The 12,252-nt window shown below is 40.3% G+C and overlaps 1 protein-coding gene across 2 annotated transcripts in view; it reads right to left on the bottom strand.

Annotated features, from left to right (window-relative positions):
• LATS1 (large tumor suppressor kinase 1) overlaps positions 1–12,252 on the bottom strand; it is a 54,201-nt gene that overhangs the window by 14,647 nt on the left and 27,302 nt on the right. For both annotated transcript variants that reach the window (XM_003790255.2, XM_023513528.1), the window contains 2 exons: positions 11,121–11,268; positions 1,098–2,611 (listed from right to left, as the gene is read on the bottom strand). In XM_003790255.2, coding sequence (XP_003790303.1) covers positions 1,098–2,611; positions 11,121–11,268 — 1,662 coding nt within the window. The remainder of the gene's footprint in view (positions 1–1,097; positions 2,612–11,120; positions 11,269–12,252) is intronic.

The following is a 12,252-nucleotide window of genomic DNA, read 5'->3' as shown; positions in this document are numbered from 1 at the left end:
GCTTGAGCCCAGGAGTTGGAGATAGCTGTGAGCAGTGAAGCCATGGCACTCTACCCAGGGGGACAGCTTGACGCTCTGTCAAAAAAAAAAAAAAAAAAAAAAGATAGGCTTTTTAAGTATGTAAAGAAGTTCAATCATAGGGCAGCGCCTGTGGCTCAGTGAGTAGGGTGCCAGCCCCATATACCGAGGGTGGCGGGTTCAAACCCAGCCCCGGCCAAACTGCAACAAAAAATAGCCAGGCGTTGTGTTGGGAGCCTGTAGTCCCAGCTCGGGAGGCGGAGGCAAGAGAATCAATCACCCAAGCCCAAGAGCTGAAGGTTGCTATGAGCTGTGACGCCACGGCACTCTACCAAGGGTGATAAAGTAAAACTCTGTCTCTTAAAAAAAAAAACAAACTTTAATCATAAATTTAAGCCTCTTTCATGAGTGACAGACATAAGAGTCAAATCTTTGAATTCTAAGTACATGATAAAAGTAATGATAATTATAATGTTAATCATAACATCTAGAGAAGAGATCTACATTGAATCACAAAACAGACTAAAGTGAATGTTTACTTACTTTGATCTCCTTTTTAGTACAGTTTAACTAATGTCAGCACAGTTTTCTCCAGTACGTTATAAAAATGAAATTAGAAAGGGGAAATAACTGAAGGGAGAACTCCTCTGACCCTTTCTAATAAGACCTATGTGATAAATGAACCTATAAATTAAAAAAACTTACTACAAGTATAAAGAAATGTTTCATAAGCATGTCAAGAGATAAGACTCAGATATTCCTAGATCATCCTAAAATGTGTGTAAATCCTAAGATAATGTGTAAAACCAGAAAACAACCCTTTCTCCAACTTCCATATAAAGGGATTATGTATACATAAATTATACACTGTAAATTATATTTTTCTTCATTTAGATAAGAACTTTATTATAGGCAATTCTGAGTAAATTTTGAAATACTGAAGTATTTATCACTTTTAAATTCTGTAATGGATAATATATTTAACTATAAGAAGAAAAATACTAGAGTACAATATTTTAAAAGAAATATAAAGCAAACAGATGATGAAGTATAAAAGTGGACATTTTAAAAGATTTTACCCGCATCATTTCATTCTCTAATTGTTTTTTACGATGTAGACGTTGTTGATGAGATTTGAGTACGTTTTCTACGTGTTGCTCCATAAAGAATTTAAATGCCTGAGGGGAATAACTTTGAATACGGGATTCTCTTCGCTCTTCATCTTTCTTGTTTTTCCTCACAGTGATAGGTGAAGTTGTAATCTGTTTCTTTTCTTTGTCCCCACTGTCAACATTTTCATAATTTTTTTCACCCTCATCATCTTTGGCCAAGCTAGGCTGATCCTCTTTGCTAGATTTATTTACTGATTCATATGGTGCAACAGACGGGTTCTGGTGTAGGAGATGTTTTGGATAAGGTGGTGGTGGACCTTGATAGTTTGGAGCTTCAGCAACAGGTGGTATGACAGTCACATTTGAATTGGTACCCTCAGGAAAAGGACTGGGTTGAACAGTTTGAGTTGGTTGTGGTATCCAAGAAGGGTGGGTAGGTGCCAACGCAGTCTGTAGCTCTGGTTTTAAAACACGCATGCTTTTCACAGGTTGTTGAATAGGAGCTGGTGTGATTGCAGTGACAGTTGTAGCTGAAGGCTGAGAATTAGCAGAGTGATTTGTTCTACTTCCTAACGGGTTATTAAAAGAATTTGACCTCACTGGTATGTTAGATTGCCATGTAGGGATTTCATGCCCACTGCTCGGGGATGACTGGGCTGGAGCAGAAGATGACTGTGGCCAATTTGTTGGCAGTCCAGGTACATTAATGTTATACAGTTCCATGTTATGACTATTTCTGTTTGGCACCATCATAGACTGAGGAACATTTCCATTTGTATATGATGAAGGAGCAGCAGATCCCCCTGTTTGTAGAGCAGAAGGGCTTTGTCCATTAGTTGGGGTCAGAGGATATGGTGGGGGTGGCTGCCGATTCACAGTGCCAGCAGGGACAACATTTTGATGTATCATAAACTCAGTTTGACCATTACCATTCTGAATTCCAGATCTCCCTGGTGGAAAGTTAAACTTGCTAGAACTCTGCATGATGATTGGTTGTCTGCCAACAGGAACAGAATTGATTCCTCTCTGTCCTTGATTAGGAGGATTCATGGGTGAAGTGTTAAGAGGTGGTGGAGGATAGCCTTCCTGCCATGCCCCAGGTGGAACAGGAGAGATTCGGGAGATTACATATTCCATATTCCCAGAATAGCGTTTTGTTTGAGAGTTTGGTTCCCATGAAGGGGGAGGTGGAGTTGTGCCTCTTGGAGGGGGAGTCTGGCCCCTTGGAGGTGGTGGAGGAGTGACACTCCTTACTTGAGGTGGTGGTGGTGGGTTTACTCTCTGTCCATTGCTAGGATGAGGCTGAGCAAATGCCGTTATACCAGATCCAGACAAAGGTCTTCCTACGTCTGTTTGCGAGTTGGGACTTTCAGAATGATAGGCCACGCTTTCTCCTAGTGGTGGGCCATGTCTCTGAGGAACTAAGGATTCTTTAGAACCTTTCCAGCTTTGTTTGCGGTTAACTGATTGTTGTACACTCCCTACATTTATAAAAGAGAAAAAAAAAAACATGTTTTTAATCTCTTTGTTTTTGAAAAATTTAGCTTAGAATTCTGAAACTACTAAATAATGCTCAATTCTCTTACAAGAATCATAAAAATATGGCCAAGCACAATAGCTCATGCCTGTAATCCTAGTACTGTGGAAGTAGGTGGAGTTCAAGCTCAGGAGCTGGAGTCCAGCCTAAGCAAGAGTGAGACCTCATCGCTACTAAAAATAAAAATATTAGCAGGCCATTGTGGAGGGCACCTGTAGTCCCAGTTACTTGGGAGGCTTAGGTAGGAGGACTGCTTGAACCCAGGAGTTGGAGGTTGCTGTGAGTTAGGCTGAGGCCACGGCACTGTAGCCTGGGCAACAGACTAAGACTCTATCTCAAAAAAAAAAAAAAAAAAAAAAATCACCATGGTTTGTCATTGTATGAAAGTATTTATTTAATCAGTTCCTCTACTGATAAAACATTTAGGGTGTTTTCAGACTATTAGTTTACAAACACAAAATAAGCAGCAATGAAAAATTTTGTACAGATATACTTTCATATATATGCAAAGTGAATCTATAGACAAATTATTAGAGGTGGTATCATCGAGCCAAAGCATGTGTTCATTTGTAATTTTTATAGATACAATACTAATTTTAAAATTAAAAAAAAATTTTTTTTTTTGAGACAGAGCCTCAAGCTGTCCCCCTGGGTAGAGTGCTGTGGAATCACAGCTCACAGCAACCTCTAACTCCTGGGCTCAAGCGAGTCTCCTGCCTCTGCCTCCCAAGTAGCTGGGACCACAGGCATCTGTCACAACGCCTGGCTATTTTTTGGTTGCAGCCATCATTGTTGTTTGGCAGGCCCTGGCTGGATTTGAACCCACCATCTTAGGTGTATGTGGCTGGCGCCTTAGCCACTTGAGCCAGAGGTGCTGAGCCTAAAATAAATTTTAATATGGCTTTTTTCTTTTTTTGAGACAGAGTCTCAAGCTGTCACCATGGGTAGAGTACCGTGAAGTCACAGCAACCTCCAACTCTTGGGCTTAAGCAATTCTCTTGCCTCAGCCTCCCAAAAAGCTGGGACTATAGGCACCCACAACGCCTGGCTATTTTTTGTTGCAGTTATCATGGTTGTGTTTTAGCTGCCCTGGGCTGGGTTCAAACCCACCAGCTCTGGTGTATGTGGCTGGCACCCTACCCACTGAGCTATGGGCCTCACCTTAATATGGCTTTTAAAATAGAAAAAGATCTAATAGGTAATAATTGGCTGAATGCTAAATAAGATACAGATTTCACAGTGTCCATCTTTAACAAATTTCCAAATAACTAAAATCAGCAAGAATATCCAATATCAAAAAAATAAAGTATTCAAGATAGAATAGTCTTGCCACTTAGGAAAAATATAGGATACATTTTAAAAATACACGGTATAAAAGACTATGCAAATATACATGTCCAGAAGGACTAAAAGATTTCAAAATTAAAGATGAAACCATATAATCACTAAAAAAAAGTGAAAATTGAATAATACTGGGGTAACTTTTAGGAATGTCTTCCCCAGCACGACAAAGGTAGAGATCTAAATACATAAAACATATATCACTATTTTTTATTTCTTTTTTTGAGACAGAGCCTGAAGCTGTCACCCTGGGTAAAGTGCTGTGGTGTCACAGCTCACAGCAACCTCCAACTCCTGGGCTGAAGCAATTCTCTTGCCTCAGCCTCCCAAGTAGCTGGGACTACAGGCGCCCGCCACAATGCCCGGCTATTTTTTGGTTGTAGTTGTCATTGTTGTTTGGCAGACCCAGGCTGGATTCAAACCTGCTAGCTCTGGTGTATGTGGTTGATGCCTTAGCTGCTTGAGCTACAGGCGCTGAGCCATGGATCACTATTAAAACCAAAACAAAGTAAGAAACACCCATAAATTTGAAGGGTCAACATCATCCTAGCCAAAAGTATATTTAATAATAAATATGAGAAAAAAGTGGTTAATGTTAAAAATGTACATTTTAACATACTCCTTTTCTTCTGGGGAGCACTTGGGGGTCTGTGACTTCAGGGAAAATCATCATTCTGGGCAAGTCGGGCAAGTCAGACAAGTCCTCTGGCCACCAGCCCAGTCTCATGTTCTTCAGATGGCCAGCTAACACGAAACATCCCATGTCACCCACCCAGCTTTTATAGTATAAGCCCATCCCTGCTGTGCTGCCCCTTATCAAAAGCGCTTCACGTCTCTCATTTCCCAAACCTTTCCACTATCCTCTCTAGATCAGCGTTGTTATGCAACCAGCAAATGCTTCTGTATTATCAACCTCTGCTCCAAGCCTTCTTGTCACCTCCTAAAGGCTGATTTACTTCTGCTGGTATTATTTTCCTTTCAGCCCTTTGAAATTAAAGTTTTCTTTAAAACTAAACTGAGCCAAAAGATGGAGTTCCACTATTTATGCTTATTCCTCTGAAAAAGCCAGCTCCTTGAAGTTCATGCCATCTAGAAGGTCACACTCAGTTCTACTTGCCCTTTCTCATTCTCCTGCAACTTTGGCATTTGGTCTCCTCTAAATCCTGCCATTGTCTTGTGACCTCAACATCCACGTGGATGAACCGTCCACTGCCCTCAGCTCTTAAGATTCTTGACCTCTCTGCTTCCTCAAATATCACTCCGAGGATCATATTTAAAATTTTGATATCACCCATATCTGCTCTTCTTTCAGAATCATTAAGGCTTAAACTCTCAGACACAACTTCCTTTCCTATACTTTCGTTTATTCCTACGGCAAAAGTTCTCCAACCTCATCAAGATCTCCAAGATTACTTCCCTACCTCATTAGTCCTCCTCTTTCTCTATGACACACTCTGTCCAGTTTAAATCCATGCTCTACCATGCTTTCTTCCCTTCATATTCCTTTTCTCCTCTCCTTTTTTCTATTCATCATAACACATGTATTGAGCATTTACTATATGCCAAGTACTGCTCTAAGCAACCCAAGTACACTGGTGAACTACTGAACATCCCAGGCTCCATGTAACCTACACTCTTGGGGGAGGAGCAAGACAAAAAGTAACTTCAGCATGTGATGAATGCTTTATGAATGAAACATAAATGGTGTCAAAAGACAGATTAGAGGGCGGCGCCTGTGGCTCAGTGGGTAGGGTGCTGGCCCCATATACCGAGGGTGGCAGGTTCAAACCCGGCCCTAGCCAAACTGCAATAAAAAAATAGCCAGGTGTTGTGGCGGACACCTTGTAGTCCCAGCTACTTGGGAGGCTGAGGCAAAAGAACTGCCTAAGCCCAGGAGTTGGAGGTTGCTTTGAGCTGTGTGACGCCATAGCACTCTACAGAGGGTGACAAAATGAGACTCTGTCTCTACCAAAAAAAAAAAAAAAAAAGACAGATTAGAGCAAGCCCTCAAACTTTTTAAACTAGGGGCCAGTTCACTGTCCCTCAGACCATTGGAGGGCCGGACTGCGGGCCGTGGGATGAGTCGGCTGCTAAGCAGGACAGGCAGTGGTGGCAAAAACACCTGGCGGGCCAGATAAATGTCCTGGCAGGCTGCATGTGGCTTGTGGGCTGTAGTTTGAGGACACCTGGATTAGAGTAATAGGAGGATAAAAGGAGATGAGATTCAGTGGTCAGAAAAGGTTCCTCTGAGATGACATATGAGGTTAAAAGGCAGATTTAAGCTTCTGAGGTAGGAGCTTCTTATTTCCAAGAACAAAAAAAAACTCAGTAATGCTGGAGAGCAGTCGATGTAGGGAAGAGTGGTAGTAGATGCGATCTGAGAAGCAGTGAAGCTTCAGCCAGGAATGTGGAAGAACAAAGAAGCAAATGAAGGCAGAGGTGGGTATGGTCTGACTAAAGATTTAAATTATCCTTTCAGCAATATTATCTGTCTTTTTTTTTTGAGACAGAGTCTCACTATGTTGCCCTTGGTAGAGTGCATGGCATCACAGCTTACAGCAACTTCAAACTCTTGGGCTTCATGATTCTCTTGCCTCAGCCTCCCAAGTAGCTGGGACTACAGGCGCCCACCACAATGCCTAGCTATTTGTTGTTATTGTTTTTTGTTGTAATTGTTGTTTAGCAGGCCTGGGCTGGGTTCGAACCTGTCAGCCCTGGTGTATGTGACTGGCACCCTAACTCCTGAGCTACAGGCGCCGAGCCAATATTATCTGTCTTATCTTACCCTTATTTAGTAAAACTCTGGTTATAAGTAATTCCAGTTATCTTTTTTTTTTAAGCCTGCAAGTAAAGCTAATGTAATGGATGAATCGAATGTACTATAAATGCATGATCAACATCCTCAAATGGCCTCAGCACCACCAAAAAATGCCTTTCTTTCTTTGGTTTCCATGACTGTCAGTCTTCAGTCTACTCAAAGTATCTATCCTATTCCTCACTCAGCACTCTTAGTAAGTGATCAATTTACTACTTCAGTGAAAACAGAAAACATCGGAGATCAACTCCTTTGCTGGGTTCTGTGGCTCACACCTATTATCTCAGCTACTCGGGAGGCTGAGGTGGGAAGATCACCCAAGCCCAGAAGTTCCAGGCAGCACGGAACTATGATCATATCATTACACTCCAGCCTAGGCCACAGAGTGAGACTTTGTCTCTAATTAAAAGAAAAAGAAAGAAACTCCCTTCCTCATCTTCCCTACAAAACCCAGTATCTGCTGCTGATAAAGATGGCTATTCCTTAATCTAAGGCTAACAATTCTTCATCCTATGTTTGAATCTTCTCTTCCCTTGGCTTCTCAGAAACCTTCTCTCTTAATTATTTTTACACCTTTTTTTTTTTTTTCCTGAGACAGAGGCTCACATGGTCACCCCTGATAGAGTGCCATGCCATCTTTGCTCCCAGCAACCTTAAAACTCTTTGGCTCAAGTGATCCTCTTGCCTTAGCCTCCCAAGTAGCTGGGACTATAGGTACCCGCCACAACGCCTGGCTATTTTGTAGAGACGGGGGTCTCACTCTGGCTCAGGCTGGGCTCGAACCTCTGAGCTTAGGAAATCCACCCACCTCAGCCTCCAAAGTACTGGGATTACAGGCGTGAGCCATCGCACCTGGCTATTTTTATTCTCTTAACTAAGGGTCCTCAAACTTTTTGAATAGGGGGCCAGTTCACTGTCCCTCAGACCATTGGAGGGCCAGACTGCAGGCCCTGGGATGAGTCAGCTGCTAAGCAGGACAAGGGAGCTGCAGCAAAAACACCCAGCGGGCTGGATTAATGTCCTTGGCGGGCCACATGTGGCCCGCAGGCTGTAGTTTGAGGACGCCTGCTCTTAACTGTTGAGATAATTGGTCTTCCAATTATTTTTAAATAGATTTCTTTCCTATAAAAAAAAAAGACTCATTCCATTCTCACACATAGACCTCCCACCTCAAAGTATTATCTGGTCTGGTGCTGGCCCACAAATTAGTGCTCTATGAAATAAGTATGAAAGTTGACCAAGAACTGAGAAACTTTTATAGAAATTTGACATCAATTAATCCTATGTTTGTTTAATCATAAAATGCATAAACATATTAGTATGTCACTTTAAATTTTGATTTTCTAATAATTACTTTTACTGTTTTTGTAAATTATTAATTTATGATGAATTGGAAATTTTTTTAAAAACTCTAAAAGATCTTCACCACAATAGTTTGTTTTCTAGCGTCCTTCCTTACTCCTCACAAAACAACTGCCCAAAGAAATTATACTGTGTTCTTTACTACTTCTCATCCTATTCAGCTGTCAACTCACTCAAATCTGCATTATGCTCTCATGGATGAATAGAAACAAGTTACCCCATTTGTTATGGGCTAAATTGCATACCACACCAAATCCTTACTTTGAAGTTTTAACCCCCTACTGCCACAAAATGTGACTATATTTGGTAATTAAGGTTAAATGAGATCATTAAGGTGAGTCCTAATGCAATATAATATTTGTACGCGGAGACACAGCGCAGACATGTGCACATCAGAGGGACAGCCCTGGGGACACAGAAAGAAGGCAACCATCTACAAGCCAAAAGATGCCACAAAAGAAACCAGATCTGCCAGCAACTTGGACTGGCATTCTTGGGCTTCTAGCCTCCAGAACGTTGAGAAAATAAATGGCTATTGTTTAAGCCACCCATTCTGGTATTTTGTTTTGGCAACCCTAGCAAATTAATACACCGTATCACTAAAGCTAACAATAGTATTCTATGAAACTAGATATTTTCTAGTTCTCATCTTGGTCGATCTGTTTTTTTGGTTTTTTTTTTTTTTTTTATTGAATGGTTAACTATGTACATTAATGCACTTCTGGGGTACAGTTAACTATGTACATTAATGCACTTCTGGGGTACAGTGTGGGGTTTTCACACACAATCCGAAACATTTCCATCACGATCTGTTTTTTTAGTAGTAGTTGGCATTTTGACCCTTCCCTACCCTTGTTGAGACTTTCTCTTTCCTTGGTTTCTAAGACACTAAAAACCTTACTGCTTTTCTTCCTCCCTTTTAAGCAAATTTTTCTATCTTATTTGCAGGTTTATCCTCTCCTACCAGCTTTAAATATTAGGTTTGATTGCAGGTCACCTTATCATTTTTATCTATGTTATCTCCCTTCTGTGACCTAGTCACACACATGGCTTACACATACATCTCCCAATCTTTACTTAGTATCTTCCTCCACTTAGATAATTCAGTGAACTTAATCTTTTGTCCAAAATTGGACTTAATGATCTTTTCAACTAAATCCTGTCCTCTTTTAGCATTCCCTTTTTTAATGTAGGGTGTCCATTCATCTGTTTTTCTAAGCCAGAAATCTGAGAGTCATCCTTCTCCATCATCGCCCCCCATATGTAATCAATTCACCAAGTCTTTATCAATTTTACTGCTCCCATTCCTCTTAATTCTTTCACTTTTCTCCACTGCCATATTCTTAGCCCAAATTACCTTCCTTTCCTACTACTCTATCTCCTATCAAGCCTGTCCCCACATCCTCCCTTCTTCCTCTCCACTGTCATCTACTGCAGGTTATCTTTCTGCACTGCAAATCTAATCAGGTCACTACCCTACCTCAAACACCTCCACAACTTCCCACTACTCTTAGGATAAAAATTAAACAAGTCAGGCACACTCAGGCCCCTATGGACTTCTCCAGTGACATCTCATATCTTATTTTCCGTGTTCTTGCCACTTTTATTTCTTTGTGGCATCAAAACCTGCCAAAGGAGCCATGCATAGGAATACTCTTCCTTTTTTTTTTTTTTTTTAAGACAGAGCCTCAAGCTGTCGACCTGGGTAGAGTGCTATGGTGTATAGCTCATAGCAACCTCTAATTGCTGGGCCTAAGTGATTCTCTTGCCTCAGCCTCCCAAGTAGCTGGGACTACAGGCGCCCGCCACAATGCCCGGCTATTTTTGGTTGTAGTTGTCATTGTTGTTTGGTGGGCCCAGGCTGGAATCAAACCTGCCAGCTCTGGTGTATGTGGCTGGCGCCTTTGCGCCTTGAGCTACAGGGGCCAACCCTAGAAACATTCTTCTTCATGAAATTCATCCCCCTTAACTCCTCTATTTCCTCAGGTATCAGCTCATCTATAATGACAAATAAAAACAGAAACAAGGCAAATATCCAAAAATGGAGACTAGATAATAAAGTATGTGATAAATCTATTTTAATGTGGCTATTAAAATTATTTTGTGGTTCAGCACCTGTGGCTCAAGTAGCTAAGGCACCAGCCACATATACCTAAGGTAGCAGGTTCAAATCCAGCCCGGGCCCACCAAAAAACAATGACGGCTGCAACCAAAAAATAGCCAGGCGTTGTGGCGGGTGCCTGTGGTCCCAGCTACTTGGGAGGATGAGGCAAGAGACTCGCTTGAGCCCAGGAGTTGGAGGTTGCTGTGAGCTGTGATGCCACAGCACTCTACCTAGGGCAATAGCTTGAGGCTCTGTCTCCAAAAAAAAATTATTTTGTAAAACATTCAATAACAAGAAAAGTTATGCAGGGTATATTAAATGAATAAAGTTAAGTTTTAGTATGATCCTATTTTTTGCTTAAGCAAGTATCAAAATACACATATAGAAACCTACTCAGGTTTCCCACAGGAAAAAAGACTAGGAAACAAAACATACTAAAATACTGTAGTTATTAACAGTGGTGTTTTCTTTTTGTTTATTTGCTTTCTAAATATTTAGTCTGCTTTTCATAATATAAAAAAAAAAAGGAAAAAAGAATAGTTTGAATGATGACATTTACAGGGGAAAAAAAAGATGTATTTTGGCTGTAGTATACTGTCAGGTAGTTTTCAACCTAGACTGATGCTTATGAGAATTACCTACTATTAACTTTTAAATGTGAGGTCGCCATCTTCAAATTCATTTTGGCATAACACTATAATGTTATCTTAATTTGAAAACTTTCATTTACTAGGAAGATTTTAACAATTTCAAAGATCAAAGATTTGACATACTCAAGTATTTTAAGACTATGTAACAGAAGAGACTAGAAAAAAATGTTTGATTAATCACCTGGCTTCATGCTGGCATTAATAGGTCTGGCAGCTGCTGTAGCCATCTGTTCCCATCGAGGATCTTGATAACTCATTTTACTAATGAATTCAATTGCTGCTTCTATACTTCTGTTATTAGTTTTCTGAAGAGCTTGTATAACCATGTCCTGATATGAAATTTAAAAAAAAGAAACAAAATTTAAATTTTATAATTAACACCTGGAAAAGAACCTGGAGTTCCACTAGAGAAATTCATAATTATGAAGAACAGGGCCCCCACTATATTATAGTTTTGTCTTATAACTAGTAGAAAAAAAATCTCAAATTACTAAAGAAAACAAACCTTAAAATATTTTAAGAGTTTCTTTAATATTTTCTTGTTTATGTAACATTACTATTTTCTCCTAGGAATAAATTCTTCCATATGGTACAATCATGATCCTGTTATTTCTCCTTCTTAACTTTATCTTTATGTAAACAGAGACTATTCAATTGTTTAAAAAGGTATCAATCAAAATATTAGAAACTACATTTTCTATCATACAAGCATTTGATTAAGCACTTTCGCCATTGTGTATACTAACAAAAGAACTATGTAGTTCTGGTTCTATTCCTCTTAGAGTTTTCATTTTCAGATAACTACATTTACAGGGATGCAAATAAAGGACAAATGGTACAAGAAAATACCTAGAGTAAATATGACCCGTGATGGAAGACTTTACGAGATTAGATAGTAAAGTCTTGATGATGGAAAACCAAGGACTTGAAGTCAGACAGATCTGAATTTGAGTTATAGCACCTCTACTTTAGAACTATCAGAACTTTGACATGTTATTTAATATTTCTGAGCCTTGGTTTCTTTTACTGTAATAAACTCACATAGTTGATGTAAGGATTAAATAAGAAAACATTTAAAGCAAGCTCGGCACCTGTAGTTCAAGTGGCTAAGGCGCCAGCCATGCACTCCAGAGCTGGCAGGTTTGAATCCAGCCCAGACCTGCCAAACAATGAAAACTACAACCAAAAAATAGCTGGGCGTTATGACAGGCACCTGTAGTCCCAGCTACTTGGGAGGATGAGGCAAGAGACTCGCTTGAGCCCAGGAGTTGGAGGTTGCTGTGAGCTGTGATGCCACAGCACTCTACCTAGGG

The sequence above is a fragment of the Otolemur garnettii genome, unplaced genomic scaffold, assembly GCF_000181295.1.
Source record: "Otolemur garnettii isolate 467f Iridium unplaced genomic scaffold, OtoGar3 scaffold00042, whole genome shotgun sequence".
NCBI classification, from domain to species: domain Eukaryota; kingdom Metazoa; phylum Chordata; class Mammalia; order Primates; family Galagidae; genus Otolemur; species Otolemur garnettii.
The sequence above is the reverse complement of the archived record's forward strand: the minus strand, read 5'-3'. Positions and strand labels throughout refer to the sequence as shown.